This window comes from Chelonia mydas, chromosome 15 (genome assembly GCF_015237465.2).
Source record: "Chelonia mydas isolate rCheMyd1 chromosome 15, rCheMyd1.pri.v2, whole genome shotgun sequence".
Taxonomy (NCBI): Eukaryota; Metazoa; Chordata; order Testudines; family Cheloniidae; genus Chelonia; species Chelonia mydas.
In genome coordinates, this window is record NC_057856.1 from 22,457,646 (window position 1) to 22,475,856 (window position 18,211).

The 18,211-nt window shown below is 45.9% G+C and overlaps 1 protein-coding gene across 4 annotated transcripts in view; it reads right to left on the reverse strand.

Annotated features, from left to right (window-relative positions):
- Positions 1-10,628: 10,628 nt before the first annotated feature.
- Positions 10,629-18,211, reverse strand: part of LOC102944465 (transmembrane protein 132C) — a 294,416-nt gene continuing 286,833 nt past the window's right edge. For all 4 annotated transcript variants that reach the window (XM_043529469.1, XM_037878769.2, XM_043529471.1 and 1 more), the window contains one exon: positions 10,629-13,624. In XM_043529469.1, the coding sequence (XP_043385404.1) occupies positions 12,425-13,624 (1,200 nt within the window). In that variant the 3' untranslated portion in view covers positions 10,629-12,424. The remainder of the gene's footprint in view (positions 13,625-18,211) is intronic.

Below are 18,211 nucleotides of genomic sequence, written 5' to 3' on the forward strand. Positions count from 1 at the left end.
TCCTTTCTCAGCGAAACCAAGGAGAGTTTTGCCAATGACTTCAACTGAAGCAGGAACAAATCTTTAGGCCCCTGATCCTACACGGTCATGTGTCTCGTGTCTTCATTCACACCGGTCCCGAGTGGGCAGAGGGGAGATACAGGGTTCTGGTAGCAGCTTACACCAGCTTCACACAGGCATCAGCGACTAGGCTCAAGGAAGTGGAGAATCAAGCTCTAGGCCTTGAACAGAGCAATGCCTGTTGACTTTCACTGGGGCAAATATGAACTTAATATCCAGGTACGTATGGGGAGGCGCTATGAGGTTAGGGTGGGATTGTGCCATGACTGGCCGTGATCCTTGAGGGTTGCAACTCTCCTTGTGCCCCTTTCTTCCCACCTCACACATGCACCAATCACAATCTGCCCCACAGAGAATCAACCATAGAATATCAGGATTGGAAGGGACCTCAGGAGGTCATCTAGTCCAACCCCCTGCTTTGGCAGGACCAATCCCCAATTTTTTTTTGTTTTGTTTTGCCCCAGATCCCTAAATGGCCCCCTCAAGGATTGAACTCCCAACCCTGAGTTTAGCAGCCCAATGCTCAAACCGCTGAGCTTTCCCTCCTCTCCTCTCCCCACTAACGAGAAGATGAACGATTTGGCAGCTTTCACAGGAGAAGGGCACTTTAGAAAAGGGAGGGGGTAATTTTTAATACTAGGTAGATAAACCGAATGCAGAATGAAAACAGCAGCACCAGCGAGCCAGGAATAGCTCTGAACTGGCTCCCGCAGCGATGCCAACGCTACTGTCAGTTAGCTGGAGCATTGGAGCTGCAGTAACAGCGAGTGTTCTGAAGAGGGGGGAGATGTTACAGCTTCAAGGCAATACTTGCAGGAGAGAGGAGGCTGGAGATGCTGTAGCCTGGAGCATATGAGAACAAAGCCTTTCTTTTGAAACCATGCAGGGCACTAGACCATCAGGCAGCCCTGGGTTAGGCTAGAGCGTTGCAGGCTTTGCCCATTGTGGTGGGTTCACTCCCCGCTCCAGGAAATGTGTTAATCTGGCGACCTGAGCAGAGAAAATCGAGAGATACCTGAACAAACAAGGCACCTTACAGTCACAAAAATAAGGGAGCATTTGTGTTCCCCGCTGCTCCCTTTTGGTTTATATCAAATCTTTGATCCTCTTTCCCCTGGAATCTCAATCTCATTCTCTAGTGTCTGCAGAAAAGAGTGTCCACCTCTCCCCCCCGCCACCAGCAGACACGCAAAACGATGGGCGTTCACCCAACAACATGACTTTGTGCCAGTGGCTCTTTAGACTTCTGACATTCTTACTAATCAGCAACCACAGGAAGCTAGTTGATAGCTCATAAAAATATTCACCAGGGTGAAAGAAATGAATACAAAAAACGAATCAATGAATTAGTAAATGTTTGATAGTGGCCAACAGCAGAACAGGGATTTCTTATCCAGCTGCCCATTCAAGCAGTGCATGTGTAACGTGAAGCAATGGAAAAAGCTCCCCTTTCTTATCTGTTTCGATCCAAACAGAGCCAGTTGGAATATTATTATGCACAAATTTGGCCTTCTTTTCGGTTTGTGAAGCATTCAGACCTCAATCCTGATTTGTTATTCATGAGTATTTGCAGAATAAGCTGCATGATCAAATTTCAGCCTAGCCCTTGTTTGCTACCTATTGCAAGTGGTTGCAACCTGAAGGCTGCTCTAAATTATGCCAGCTGCCAATGGCTCCAAGGAGCTGTCTAACAGCCAAAATATAGAGGTGCTTTGGCCACACCTCTTCATCCTGGTCCTTCCCCTCTGCTGGAGACTGCGCTGGCATCCTGAACTCTTACATATGGGAAATTCCCTGGTAGCCAGCTAAACCACCTTTTTGCCTGCTCCGAGCCATCAGAAAGGTGCAAAGTGACAGAACTTAATGGAGGCTCCAACTTTGGGTTTAATAAATAAATAAAGAAGCCAGTAAATTATTAATGAGCTCTAAAAGTGTCAATTCTTCAGAAGGATGTCTCTGGTGCTACCCAGGTAGTTTCCATCCAATGTCGCACCTGCACCTTTCACCAGGTGTGGCATTAACTGGGAACAAATATGGGCAGCGCTACGCCTTAACAGAGAGTGAGGCATATTGCACAGAACACTGATAGCTGGAAGATTATTGCCCTCGGCATCAGAATAATCAATAAGCAGTGCCATTTTTTATGCAAAGTTTTCCATTTACCCTCCCACGCTACAAATAGATGTAGAAAAATCAGTACAAATTTGTCCAGGATGAGCCGTCAAGGATGAGAGTTATTTGGTAATTTGCATCATAATCAGCCTCTCTTCTTTTGCTACTGAATCTTCTTTGCTGACAATTTATTTTCAACATTGACATTCAGCTTAGGATCATTTCAAAACAAGTGGAGCAATTTCATTCAATTGATGCCTGCTGCCGCCGAGAGTGGGTGTGTGTGTTTTGGGAACATGCAATTGGGCAGTTATCTGATTTCCAAACCAGGAAGCAAAGGGGGTATAATGTCATAAAAAGTGGTTTGTGATAACTGGGAGCTTAACGCTTTGCTCAGCCCATTCCTGCTTTTCAGCAGCAAGAAGAGCCCATCTCAGACCCTTCCCCGGCAGAAGCAAAGCAAGAGCCCATGCGATCGTTTGCTTAGTGGAATAGGGGCTTTTGCAGGAGGCTTTATTGACTGACCAACAGGGGTGCTGTGTGGTGTAACTAACTGTGGAGACCCACCAGTGAAATTTAAATGTACTATAAGAATGGCTATGAAATAGTGCTGTTCCTTTAAGATACTACATGGGTTGGAGGTTCACACAAAGGGTGTGCCTCAGTTTTCACCCGAGGGTGTGAGAAGGAGAGTTAAGCCACGGGGGAGAGACAGGGGTAAAAACCTGGTTCAGAGCCGTATCAGAATCCAGGGCTGCTGTTCAGGCAAATCAGGGTTTGTGGGACTGGGTATATAGCGTCAAATCCTAAACCCACAGCAGGCCTGAAGGCACTGGCTGAGGGCTGGGCAGAGGTGTGCAAGCCTGCAGAGGAATTCTCCCCCAGGCCACATAGCAGCTGCTTGGCTGCTGCACAGAAGCGACACCAGCCTAATTCCCACCCTCTCACACACACACACACACACACACCTTGCAAGGGAGAGGAGGATGGAAAGATGGCGCTGTTGCCGACCCCCGTGGTTCCTTAGTGGTGCACACTCAGCTTGCTGCTGCCCCCTGCAGGCTGCCACAGAGCACACATGGAGGAGAGGTCTTCGGGGCATGCAAAACCCCTTTTATGGCCCATCTCACATCCAGCTCCATTAGTTGCAGCAGTTCCATGACCAAGGGCCCCTCTGTGGCTTCAGGGCATGGGACTGGCTATGCCCCTTGGAGAATAAGTTTCCCCTTTACACAGATGGTGCACCTTGGTGAAGCTCTTGGTGCTATATATCATGGGCCAGTTCCTCAGCTGGTATAAATCACTGCAGCTCCACTGAAGTCAGTGAAAGTTCACCGATTTACACCGGCTGGTCCATAAGATTGTCTCATACAGATCAGTCTACCTCCAGTTGAGCTTAGACAGCTGAGGGCGGCTCTGAAGCTTATACCAGCAGGAGCCAGGCTGGGCTATTGTGGAGGCCTGAATACTACTGTGCCGACACAGTGAAAACCTGTTCATCAACACACACTTCACAGAGTGCAGTTACTATACCGGCAAGCAGTCATAGCTGTATGCTGTTTCGACAATTTGTGCTGGCATGAATAGCGTTAACAGACGCTACGTGCAGATACACTTCCCCCAGTGAGAAATAAGCTGTGACATTTGGGCACTTATCTTGCTTTAGTTTAGGCAGCTTTTCGGGGAATTATTGGTTTTTTTAGCTTATTAAAAACTTTGACATCTTAGAAGAATGCACAGAAGGTGCCTACGGAGGCAAAGCTGATTAAGCAGAGTTTCTTCACTCTGGCCTTTGCACCTTATTCAAAAATATCCAACCACTCATTAATCCTTCCATCCCATCTCCTTACTCCTTGCATTGGGAGCATTTTCAGATATTCTCGTAATGACATAATAGGTTCTACTTTTCAGTTTGATTTATTGTTCCAGTTTCATTCACATGTATTGATTAGGCCATGCAAATCTAGCCCCTGGGATTTCTCTGTATGCAGTAGGATGTACTTTGAGGCTGATCAAATGCATGCAGCCAGCCACTGTTAGAGCCAATCTTCCCCTCTTTATCTTCCGCTCTGTGGTGGAAGGTAGTTTGGGTTTCTTGTTAAGTATTTCTCCTGAACTCTTTGTAAACCACCAGGCATATTAAAGGTTTTTTCCTCTGACTCATATCAAATTTACCAAAGGACTTCCTAGCTACTTTGTCATCATGCCAATATTCCTTACTTCAGTGAGGTCACTCACTGCAAGAGTGTTTGCCTGTTCCAACTCCAGATCATTTGAACTATCATTAGATTCACAATCAATTCCAATCCAGCCTTAAGGTTTGTAATAGGCTATATGTATGTTGGCTGACACTTCTTTCCCCTCTGCTTCCGACACCTTGTGTCATGTAATGTTACTGGACCAATGGCAGGTGTACACCACAGCAAGGCATTTTGATTTTCCTTGGGGCAACATTTCCTGGCAGGTGCTTTTATTTTTTTTCAATCCTCCATTAATGAACAACCCAATAATTTTTCTATGGGCCTGATCCAAAGCCCATAGAAATCCACAAGAAAACTTCCATGACCTCAACTGGCTTTGGATCACATCCTGTACAAACTGACCTGTTGCTCTTCAATACCCGTGAGTAGCAGTGGCCGAAGCACACACAGATCTTCGTTCTTTTATAAACTCAGGATGAGTCCTCTGTATTGCGTACGGCCTCCAGGGATCAAGTGTCCTGATTCTTACACAGTTCACTGTGTGCTACCCTTCCTGTTCCCACTCTCTCCTTGTCACACCTCTCACTGGTATGAAAAAAGGGACCCTGAATGGCAGCCATCATAGCAACTGAATACAATGAGTCAAAGTTCAATAGACAACACCAGTCTTCCATACTGAAGCCACACGAACATCCCTTCTTCCTCCCCTTAACAGCAGGGTCACTGCTTTACCTCACCAGGTGGCAGTGTATGGGAACCTGCGGTCACTCTTTGCTATGGGTCTGCAGCCCTGGGACTCCTAAAGAGTCGGACCATCTGCCCCAATAGCCGAAACCAAAAAAGGCCTCACTCTTTTCCCCAGTCTCTTCCTAAAGAACCAGCAGACCTGGTGGGTGTCTCATTCTTTGAAGAGCACCTAGGACTCCTCTCCCTGGAGCCAAGCTCTGCACGGCCTTCCCTCTGCAGAGCCTCTTCCGGCTTTCAGCAGGCCCTCCTGCTGCCCCCATCCCTTTTCCTGCTGTTGTCTCTTAGAATCATAGAATCTCAGGGTTGGGAGGGACCTCATCTAGTCCAACCCCCTGCTCAAAGCACTTCTCCCTGCTAGAGTGCCACAGCCCTCCTGCCAAAGCAGCATGCCTCCTTTCCTCTCCCAGCAGGCCCAGCTCTGAGGTGCCTGGCTCCTTGTCAGCTGACTTGACGCTTTGCCTCCACCTGGGGAGGCAGGCCAAACCTGGCACAAGTGCAGCTGAGTCACCCTCAGCCACGTGAAAGGGCTAGCTCACCCTGTTACAGCCTGTGAAGGGGATGTAAAAATACCTACCTTCCATCATGGATGTGAGAATAATAGGCCAAACCTTGCCTACCTTACTCATGTCAGGTTAGACGAACACCTGTCAGGGATGGTCTATATTAGGGATCAGCAACCTTTGGCATGTGGCCCGGCAGGGTAATCCACTGGCGGGGCCGTGAGACATTTTGTTTACCTTGACTGTCCGCAGGCACGGTCCCCCACAGCTCCCAGTGGCTGTGGCCCACCACTTCCCACAGCTCCCATTGGCAGGGAATGTTGCCTACCCCTGGTCTAGATAATACTTTGTCCTGCCATGAGTGTAGGGGACTGGACTCGATGACCTCTCGAGGTCCCTTCCAGTTCTACAGTTCTATGATTCTATGTCACTACTCCCCCTGAAAGAGTCATGCTTGTAAATCACTGAACTCCTCCGATGAAAGGCTCTCTTTCCTGTAAGTGCAAATGATTATTAATGAATTGCCATCCCAGCTCCCTGAAAGAAAATGTAACTCTCAGCATATGCTATCTTTGCAGCCATACGTCCCTTGTACTTATAGATTTCCTTGTTCGTTGAGCCAGGCGCGGTGCCAAGAGTAACGTTCGGAGAAGCAGTCCCCGCCCAATCCAAGCCCCTTTGGAGCTGCAGAGTGGCAAAGCCTCAGAAATGTAAATCGCAACATTTGACCCAATGTGAATTTCTCAGATAAATGATATTTCACAGCCTGGCAGTTTCCTACCTGCTGAGACGAGCATTTGCGCTGCTCTGACAGAAACGGCTTTTGCTGGAGTTTTTTTGTCAGTGGAACATAAATTGAAAAATTTCAGCATCTGCATCCGTCTCTAAAGCCTGATGTTCCACAGTGAGAGAAAAATGGGACATGATGGCAGGGTCTTTAAATAAAGCTTCCCCTCATGACAGATGCCACCGAGACACTCTGCGTCAGCCACACGTTACTGGGCACAATGCAGGAAGCGCTGGGTTGAATCCTGTGAAGCAGGAGGTCAGACTAGCTCGTCAGACTAGTGGTCCCGTCTGGCCTTAAAAATCTACGGGCAGCCTTGACTGGCAAAGAGCTGGGGCCCCCAGGAAGCATCACAGCCTCTTTATTCTAATAGGCTAATGGTGACGTCCTACATCTCCTACTCATGTGAACAGCCCCTTGAGTTTAATGGGACCATACAGGTGAGTGAGGACTACTCAGAAGTCTAATCCTGCAAAGGGCTGGGTATTCTTAACTCTCAGTGCCTTTAATGGGAGCTCAGGGCACTCAGCATCTCCCTTCTGGCTCCCCTGTGAGAAAGGGGTTTGCAGGATTGGCTAATAAGCTTGAAAGCTTATGTCCTGATCCAAAGCCAATTGAAGTCAATGGAGGGATTTCACTGAGCTTTGGATGGGGCCCTTGTTGAGTCTCCAATGAAGTCCCTGGCAAAGCTCCCACTGGGTAAAGTGGGAACAGGACTGGGCCACCGAATTACATGCATTCACATGGCTGTCTGGACTTGAAGTCGAGTGCTAAACTGGTGACAGCTGCTGCGAAGTGCAGTGTCTGGCTCTGGGGGTGAAGCCTCATCCCCAGGGGTTGAACTCAGGCTCCACACAGGAGCGAGAAGGTCACAGCAAGATAGCAACGTGGCCTAGGGTTCCCGAACGGTTAGTAGCATTCTGGTCGGCGTCTCTGCTGGCTGGGGGATTTGGCCAGAAACGGTGACTATTCCAAGAGCAGCATGACAGGGGCTTGCCCTATGCCCACATTATACCAGTCGCATGAATTTTACTCACACTCGCCTCACATTTTAACGCTTACGTTACCAGGACTCAGGCGCTGAGGTGCTTCTTTCCGGGAACCTTTGTAACAGCAGAATTGGGCAGGGAGACTGTGCCGATAAAACACAGGCCCGGGTAGATGGCGGCAGCTCCCGGCATTCCTAGGGGCTGCCTGTCTTTTACACCCACAACTCCTTTAGATTTATAAACAAGGGTCCAGCTCCTCAGCTGGTGTCAATCAACATAACACCATCGAGTCATTTCAAGGGAGCCACACTGATTGACGCCAACTGAGGGTAAGGCCCCAAATGCACTATTGGTGACAGTAATTAAACAGGTGCCTGAAGTGAATTTTATGCATTTCATTTACTGGTCACCATTATGCTCCGGAAGGTAAAACAGTGGTTCTTAACCGTTTCCATGCCATGACTCCCTATTAAAAAAGACATGCTTTCAGGCCCCTTCCTCCTATGCCTTCAAGATCGCAGCACATCTAATTTGAAGAAAGGCCGTGACCATCAGGTGGAGAACCCATGAGCAGCTAGCAGTTGCTAGCATGCGGTTGTCATAAAATATTCTGCTGCTGTTAGGATATTATTTTTCCACCCCCGTTTGCTTCAGGGAGAGGCTGTGTTGCATCAATTCCCCATGTTGCTACTTTGTCACTCAATTAAGTGGTAAATAAAGATGAGGATTAAGAAGGGGGGAGGGGAGAAGAAAGCTAGAAACATGTTTATTTCAGCTCCCCTCAGCAGTGCCTCTGCTCTGCCACAGCCAGATTAGTGGGACCCGGTGACCTTTCGTTGCAAAACTCCAAGCTTTAATTTAAAGCACAAATGTCATTCCCGCAATTACCTTGTCCCAGTGCTTCTCGTTGTTCTGTGGTGTCATGTGCTCAGGGAGTGCTGGGTGTTCCGTACTGATTGGGAATAGCGGGGAGATCGTTATGGCCTTGAAAAGCTAGTGAGGGGAAACTAGCCCCGTGATGAGTTGTGCAGCCAGTGTTCATAGGGATCTGCCATGTAACGTGCCACTTCCTGATGAATGGCAAATGTACATGTTAGTGCAACAGGCTGGGGCTGTTTGGAGTCAGGTGTCTAATTCTCATTGACTGTCAATGGAATTTGGAGCCTGACTCCCTTTGAAACTCTCAGCCTGTCTACGCTGCAATCAGAGAGGTGACTGCAGCCCATGTAGACATACCCAAACTAGCTTTGATCTAACTAGTTGTGGGTACCAATGATAGTGAAGCCACAGCATCATAGTCTCCAGTAAGGTCTCTACAAGCTCACTTGGGACCCTGGGTACTTACTCAGGTGCCTTGCTCATGCTGAAGTCCAACAAAAATTACTACAGAGCCCCATGTGGGCTTTGGCTTCAGCCCCGGATGGTGGGACTCAGGTTTTGGCTTCATCCCTGGGCCCTGGTGATCCCATTAAAAAGGGGTCACAGCCCACTGAGAACTGCTGCAATCGAGCTACATTAGAGCTAAGCTTGGATATGTCTACGGGCACTGCAATCACACCGCCAACTGCACTGCAGACATACCCTTAGAGGTGCTGTAAAGAGACACAGTTTTGATTCAGGTATCATGGTGAATCAAAGACTGATAAAGGAAAGTGTGGTACATACCTGGCTCACCATCACTGAAAGCCTCTTTCCAAGAGGGCAGTAACTTGCATACTAGTCTGGAAGATGCCAGAAATTTTGTCATTACTAAAGGAAAGTCAATCTTTCCAGACAGTTATTAGTTCAGACCAACCAGCCAAATTCCAAATCTGTGGCACACAGAGAAAGATGCAGATCTTTAGTAGGTCAATCCATTACACAAAACAAACGGTGAGATTCCGATTGCTTATAAAAGATCCATGTGTTTCTTAGGAATAAAAAAAAAATTGTCTCTGAAGTCAAAGCTAACTCGAGATGCACAGCAGTGCATGAACTCATATCTCAATAACAATCTACACAGTGTGTTAGATCTGGTTCAGAAATACGGTTTTTCATGAGAATGTTTTTTTAATTTCCCTTGAAAAATGGTTCAGTTTTTTGATGAAAACTTGAACATTTTGAGGAATTGGAATACATTTCTTTACTCAGACTGGAATCATTTTGTTAAGCCAAACCGTTGCCTGCTAAAAATGGCTGGATTTGGCCCTAAAATAAATTCTGCCCCTGCCATTGTGAGCACATACTCTAAGCTATATTTCCTCCAGCCGCTTGCTCTTGGTAGCCAAAAGTTTCACGTGGGATTATCAGCTGATGAAAAGTGCTACAGAAGAACTGTTTTCTTTATTATATGAAGATACCACCTCCTGCTCTGCTCCCATCAAACCTTAGATGCCAAACTGGGTCAGACTCACTCAGAAGCAACTAAGTACTGCAGGGAGTGGTGCCAGTGACTGAATAGGTGACCCTCTGTTCTCAAGCCAGTACTGAACCAATTCCCTAGGAGACATCAGGGTGCATTGTGTTGCTGGAGGTGCCATCCTTCATACGAGATGTAAAATCAGTGTTCCTGCCTAGTTCAGATCATTAACAATCCTTTACCACTTTTTGAAAATGTCCAAGGCCAAATTTATTCTGAGTAATAATAATCTGCCTATGTACATCCTGCCAGGATTTCCAATTGGGTATGGTACTCCTGTCTTTACCTGTTGTGCTGTATGGTTCTGTGGTGTTTCACCCCAGAGGTGGCTGCATTTTGTGGGTAGGATGCAGTGAGTGCCCATGTACGGTTGATGTATCACTTTCCTTAGCTTGTAACGTGTTTTGGGTTCCTTTGGGATCAAAGGTGCGTTGTAAATGTCAGTTATTAATCAATGCAATGTACCTACATCCAAGCCCACGTATCAACCACAGAAGCAGCACAATTACTTACGACTGGCTGCAAAAAAGTTGCCCACGTCAGAAGCACATGATTAATGATGACACTGCCTCAAAATCTGCCGGCCTGCTGTCCTCTCCTGCCGTCCACCATCACCACCATAGAGTGGGTGGGGAGAGGGAAATGGGTTACAACAGTAGGGTCAGAGGCAGAAGTAAAACCACTGTATTCTTCTATTCTCTCTTTAAAAAGAAGTTTATACATTTTCTCAGCAATTAGGCCAGGGGAGGGTCGAGTGATTTTTTGTTTGCTTTTTAAACTTTTTTTTTTAATTAAAAAAAAAAAAAAAGACAGAAACAGCCCCCCAAAAAGAGGTTAACTTGTCAAGCCATGTAAAGCATTTTAATTACAATTTATATATCATGTATAAATAAATATTACATTCTTTCAGTCTACAATGCATACTAGGCATATCTTGTTAAAACCTCCTATGTTATCAAGTGGCAGGGTCCATTTTGTCCAAGAAAAGAAAAAAATAAAAAAGAAACCTACTGAGTTTAGTAATAAAAAAAAAAAACAAAAAACGTAGTGGAATCAACGGGTAAAGACAGGGCTGACAAACAATGCAAGTGCTCCCTGCTAACAGTCAAGACGTAACACTGCTTTCCGAAAAAGATTTGACATGAGGACTTCTTCTGAATTATGAATAGGTTTTCTGAGTGTGGTTTCCCCCCATCATTTAGATTCTGAGCCATATCCTCATTTCGTGCAAACTGACATTAAAGTCAACGGAATGGCACCCATTTATCTGTGCCTTTATCTCCTATTTGTTTCTGATGCATTGCTGAATTCATATTTTGTTATTAAAAACAGCTGATTTTCAAAGGAAGAGATTTTCCAGTTTGTGCTAGTCCAACGGAAACAGATGAAAATAAAGTAGACCCAGATCTCTCTTGATCCTTGGTCATTTGAATGTCTCTTTCCCCAAACTCATATTATCCAGCCAAAAACTCAGCTCCCCTAACAAGAGGAAATAAAACGGGCTCGGGACAACCTGCTTCTCTATTTGTGAGTACCACTCCCCATCCTCCCTCCCAATCCCCCATGAGAACTGGTGGCACTGAAAACATGAACAGAGCAAATTATGAATTCACTGACTTGGCAAAAAAATAAACATTCGGCTATGCACACAAATGGGCTTTAATGGTCTTGGTCTTATATTTGGTAAGTATGCAACATCCGGTCATTCCAATTGGTTATTATTTTTAAACGCAAACACAGAACAGCAATTTCTTCCCTTGGGAACTTTGGTTGTGGAAACTTAACCCACCCACACCCAAAAGCAAAATTAAATCTTCCTCCAAACAGAACAAGGTTCTAGCTAGCACAAAACAGCCGAGACCCATGTTTTCACGGTGGAATTATTAGTTTTTGCTCATCCTCTGAGTTCTTGAAATGACAAGGAAGATTATTATTAGCTAATGTAGAAAAATAATTATTTCTTGGTCCATAAAGAACCAACTGGATTTTTTTTTTTAAAAAAAGACTCATTTTAAAAAAAGCTACAAGGGGTGGAAAATAGACGGAAAAATAAAAAAAAAAATAATCAGATAATCTCTTTCTGCTCCATATTTAATGCCAGGGACATGTTTTCACTTCAGATGAGGGAAAAGAAAGCAACTGCTTGGGTAACACCCTAAAATGTCTCTTCCTGGGTCATACTTCCATATTATTACAAATATTAAAAAGTGACAATTTGTCTGTCTTTTCTCTTAACTAACTTTCTTTCACTTATTTTTTTTAAACAAAATTTTTTGGTACCTTGTCTGTAATATTGTTGTTATTATTCTGACCCATCAGATAAATTTCACAACCTCACCGTGCCCAGTTCATCATATTGGTTAATCTGTTTCCTTACTCCCTTCTGCTATTTCTGTTCCATTGACTGCCCAAATCCATGAACAGCTGTTGGAGAAAAACAAACAAATGAACAAACCCAAAGCCATGGACAGTTTGACAAATTTCTTTCCCTGATTACAGAAACTGCCTTGTTGTTGTTGTTGTTGATTTTTTCCCCTCCTGATCCCCTCCTTCTCCCCTCTTCTGTCCCAATATATACTGTAGAACTGAAGGCATCAAGGTGTGGTTAAACCCAGAAAACCAAACAGGAGCTACACTTTGTCTTTGAACTTCTCCATGTAGTTTTTTATCTCTTTGGAGTCCCCGAGGTCCATATCCTGGCACACCCATTTAATATCATCATCATTGCTACTTAGGATAGAGTTGACAGTGGGACAACCATCATCAGGTGGGATGGTGGTGAAGGTTGTGAATTTTACCCGCTTTCGTTTGGATGTGGGGGAATGCAAAGGTTCCGTTTTCTGCTCTTTCCCTTGCTTCCCCCCTGAGTCAGCAGACCTATGGATCTGGCTCTGGATGTTCTTTTGAGTGCTGCCGTTGAGGAGGTGGTTGCTTTCCTCATGGCCCATCCCTCGGTCTATAATAGTGGTGTGCTCGTCCTGCTGAGGTGACACGTCCACTGTGTTCTCCAGCAGCTCCGCCTCATTTCCGAGCCAGACCCAGTCGTGGGAGTGGGTCATGGTGGCTTGCCCTTCCGCCGGAACCTGCTTGTGCCGGTATTTCAATGCAAACGTTGCACAGTTTATTAGGAAGACAAGAATTGCCAGGCAGAAGACCCCCAGCAGAGCATACATCCCAATTTCCAGATCGCTAAGGCCTCTGGGTGTCTGCACTAGGTCATTCTCCTCCATGCCCCCATTGCTTTTCGGGAGGTCTACTTGAGCAGGGAAGTTGGTGAAGTCTATGGGAATGTTTTGCAGCTGGCCATCATCCGAGAGTTTGCCTCCATCCAGCCTATTGTTTTTCATGACTTTGTTTTTGATTATTGACTTTGCAGTAGTGCTGACTTTTCTGATGGTACCTTCCTCTCGCTCTGCCGAAGAGCTCCCATAGTATCGCCCATCCTGGCCATACCGCTCTTGATCTGATACCTTTTGCCGCCGGTCGCTCGCGTGGTTTTCAATCTCGTCGGCATCATAATCTCCGCCAGTGTGAGAGTTGGCATCATTTTGGCCGAACTTCACTTTGATGTTGCTGTTGCCCATGGCTAAGACGCTTTTCCTCTTGGACTTCTGGCAGGCTTCAGAGATCATCATGTCTACTTTGATCAATGTGCCCTGCCCTTCACCTTCTGCTGCCACGACTGGCCATTTCCAGTTAGAGCTCTGATGGGTTGAGACAACAGATTTGTCCAGCGACATGGCAGAAAGGAAGAAGTCCTTGGGGTCATAAATGTCTAATGGAGTAACTGAGCTGTCACTGAACTGGATCCAGATGCTTACTATGGCTTCCTAAAGGAAGAGGGAAATGGTTAAAGACAGGGCCTTAAATAAAACAGCTCAACTGATTGCAACTCATCAATCTTCCCAGCTCTGAAATGCAGCTGAACAAAGCAGGAGGCACTGGCTAAGTACTACGCTGAAAACAAGCTGAGTCTTGACCGATGGGGCAGAAAATTGGTCACATTTTTAATTAAAGATCCCAGCGGTATCTTTCATGGAAAGGTTTTGCAAATGGAAATGTGAAATAATTGATATGGGGAGATCATAACAACACACCCATTAAAAAAACCCAACCCATTCCTGTTGCATGAAAACTGAAAGAAACAAAACAGAAAAATTACTGGAAGCACTTGACAGAACACTTATTTTCCTGTTGTTCCCCATGCAAATATGTCACATGGAGCAGTCAAATTAAACAGGGCATAAATATTGTGGCAGGGAAGAGGAAAGATGCCACAATGTCTTGAATATGCGTCACCTGAAAGGAAACAAAAGACTTGCAAAACAGTTGTTACTTTGCCTGAGGACTGTTTGTTTTCAGCTAAACACACTTTACCCTTGAAAATAATTGTAAACCCCATTACATTTCCATGTCAGCCAAGGCAGGATGTGGGGGTTCTGCTGTGATCTCCATGATAACGATATACAAATGGTTTGGATTTAATTGGACTGTGTTTGTTCCCTGCAGGTAGTACCATTAGAAGCAAACAGAAAGCTAGAGGTCAAGAGGCGAAGTTGTTTTCTATTTGGGTCTCATCCAGATGATATAGATATTTACTTCTCCATGTCTCAGTGGCTTTCTTTGCAGGCGATTTCTTTATTTTTTCATTTGCTCTGTGTCTAGTTTGTTTAGTTAGCATACGTGCAGGCAGACTGCTGAAATGCAACTAAACATGAAAGTGAAATTCTATTCTTCCCAAGACCTACACTGCAAATGTCCTTAATAACTTTACACGCAGGTACATCAAAACAATTGGGCTGAAAATCACCATGGGGAAAAGCATCGCCACCCTTTTAATGTCCAATCATAATACAAATTTACAACCCAATATAGTTTTCAATTGGTTACAATTTGTTACACTATGGTTATAAACAAAGGGAATTGCTACCCTTCTCGTTAAATTTAAAGCTTTTCAATGAAAACAGCAAGGGGCATTTAGTTATGCAGAAGGTTGGAATGCACGGAATATTTAATTTTCCAAGTGCTCTCAGAAAGCTCTTTGGGGACCAAACAAGGGGAAAATATATTGTGGCACAACAGGAAAGAGGGCAAAGTACTTGGCGATTCAGACATGCTTTGCACACAGCGATGAAATAGAGCCAGGGTAACTCTGAAGCTGAAGCACTGCTGAAAAGTGTGAGGGAGGAAGGGAAACTAAAACAACAGATCTTTCATTAAACGAGCCTGAGATGGTTGAACAAATTAGCGCAAAACTGCAAAGCATCACTGTTGGTGGGGAGAGGGATTGCGGCATGTGTAGACATATCCAGGCTAATTTTAATCTAGCTCTGAGTACCAAGAGCAGTGAGTCTGCAGCATCATCGGCTTTAGCATGAGCTGTACCAGCCTGCCTGGGACCCTGGGTACATACTTGGGCGGCTAGCCCATGCTGACATGGCTTCACTGCTATCGGTACTTGCGCTAACTAGATCAAGGCTAGCTTTGGTAGGTTTACAAGTGCTGCAATCACACCCCTGTTTGCAGTGTGGTCACAGTAGGCTTTTGTCACTGTGGGTAAGTTTTACTCTTTGGAAATTTCTAGCAGTAGCAAACCCAGCTCTGGGAAAGAAAGAACATTCTTTCCATGGACTCGTGTGTGTGTGTGTGGGGACCCCATCTCCATTCTTCTTTGGGGGAATCTAGCACACTTGATATTTTGCTTCTCCATTACCTCTGGAACAATGAGTGGGTTGGTTTTTTTGCATTGAGTCATAAGAAAGGCAAAATGACCATCTTTAGTGAGAAATGTACAAGTGAAAACTGAACCCACTGAGGTCATCTCCCAATGGCTCGTTTTTTGGAACCACAGAGGGCAGTAGAGACAGAATGACAAAAAAGGGGGAGGGGTGTTTTGTGGTTAAGATATTCGACTGGGACTCAGGAGAGCTGGATTCGGTTCTGAACTTCGTAGGGTGACCAGACGTCCCGATAAAATCGGGACTGTCCCGATATTGAGCAGTTTGTCCCGCGTCCTGACCGAAGTACGGTCGGGACGCCATTTGTCCTGATATTTTGTTTCGGGTGTGTCTTTTTTTTTCTCCCCTTAGGCAGAGGTGACAGGCAGGGGGAGCGCTTTTTCAATTGTTACACTCACCCAGCACGTCCAGGTCTTCGGCAGCATGTACTTCTTTCTTCGCTGGCAAGATTTATTTCCCGCCGCCGAACGTGCCGGGTGAGTGTAACAATTGAAAAGGCGCTCCCCCTGTGGCGGTCCCGATATTTTGTATTTAGCATCTGGTCACCCTAGAACGTCACCAACGGGAATCAGTGGGCCTAAACACCTTTAGAAATCTGGCCCTCTGTAGCAGAGGCTGGGATAAAATCCAGTTCTGCTGGGCAGCATTCAACTGCCTTGCTCGTGAGACCATCCTTTCGCGTCCTGCAATTCCCTGCCTCATTCGCTACACACCTTCCAATTTCTGCATCAGATGAGGCAGGGGTTCTACAGTCAGTCTCCTTCACTACACCAGGCCCAGGCTCCTTGCCCAGCCATTATCTGTTCCCCCCTTTCCTAGCTCATCACTTGATCTGTCTCTCTCTCCGACTCTAGACTCTGGTCCCCTCCACATTCCCCATCCCCATCTTCCTCCCTGGAGTATTGGTACAAACCCACCCACCAGTTCCTTGTCCCAATCTCTTTACCCAGCCAGTCCCAGTATTCCCTCCACACCTGGCTCCTTGTCAGATCTGTCTCTTTTCTCCCTCCCCCTGGTTCTCAGTCCCACTCTCCTTGGCCAGCCTGCCCCTTACTCCTCATCCAAGCTCAGTTTCCCCGCCACTTAGGTGTCACAGTCCCATCCCTGACCCCTCTCTCTCTTTAGCTTCCAGTTCCCTTGCTTAGACCATCCCAGTCCTCCCCCCCCCGCCCATTTCCAGTCCCAGTGTTCCTCTCCCTCTCCCCTGCCCCCTGTCCATTTCTCTATCCCTGAAGTCCCAGCCCCCCTTGTTCCTGGTCTCAACCTACTCCTCCCCTCAGTCCCCGTTCCAGTCTGGCTTTTGCCCCCTCTGCATTCAAATCAGGCAGCTTCTTCCTCCACGCTGCCTGAGCCGGGAGTGGGGGTAGGGCACTGAGAACACAGCAGCGCTCCGTTCAGGTGCCCGGACCCAGCACAACCCATAGCAGCGCCCACAGCTGCAATGGCCGAGAACGTCCCTCTCCGCCCTGCGCTGCGGGATGCCCAGCATGGATGGGATCCTTCCGGGAAGTTGGCTGCTAAAATCTACAAAGTCTTCCCTGAGCATGGGTGAACTCTGATCTTACAAGTTGGCCAAACTGGGGCAGATTTTCACCTGGGAGGCAACAGACTTCTGACCCAAAGGCCACCCTTCTTACAGAAAGTCCCTGCTCCAAAGTTTGGGATGGCAGAGCATTTTAAAGAAAGTTTTTGAGATGAACAAAACAATGTGGATATCGCTAGCCTCTTTCTCAGAAATGGCTGAGCTGTTTTGGCTGTATATATATAAAAAAATCAACCTGAGGCAGTCACCCAGCATGGGAAATTTCAGATCAAGCAGTTAAAATTTGGTAAAGTTGTAAGCCACCGACAACAGGTTCTCACAGTGGTAAGTGTCATGGTAGGTGCTACCGGCCTTGTCTGTAATTACTGTCCCCACAAAAGCACAATCCTGGTGTTTGGGAAGCAGAAGTAATGTAGAGTAAATGGACAGCCATTTGAGGTTTAAGGCCACAAACATGATTTACTGCAATTAACCAAGACACCTTGATACGCTTTTCAATCTGCACCGAATTTTTAAATTTTAAAATCTCTAAAGAGCCAATTAAATAGAAAACTGTCACACGTGGACAGTGGAGAATCTGAATTAAAAGGAAAAAAAAAAAAAAAGAGAATTTCCCCAAATCCTGCCAAAACACAGTTAATCTGCCCAAATAGTCAATTTGGCACAAAATCCTCTTCTTGACCCTTTCACTTAAAGGCAAGCTGAATGCAAGGGAAGAAAGCAACTTTCCCAAATGATTAGAAATTCTGAACGGCTTAAAAAAATAGAAATGATTTAGTGCCGTGTCCTTCAAAGAGCTGTTTCTGCAAATCCTATGTACCGCATCAATAAATCCCCTCCAAATCTCTGACAAGGGCCTCCAATTACTATCAACAGATGAAGATGGATTGAAACCTTATTATCAGCAAAGCTGCTGCCTTGTCTGATGTCAAAGGTGACAAATGCCCGTGTTCGTTAATTAATAAACATAAACAAATACCTTGTGGAGTTACCAGTTTTCATCCCCCCCTTTTCATCCAGTTGTGCTCTTTATAAACAAATAAACCACAAATTTACATCATTGTCAACATCCCTTGGAAGATGGGATTATTTATCCGGTGACTAGAGAGACTGGAGGTGAGTCAGATACCATACAT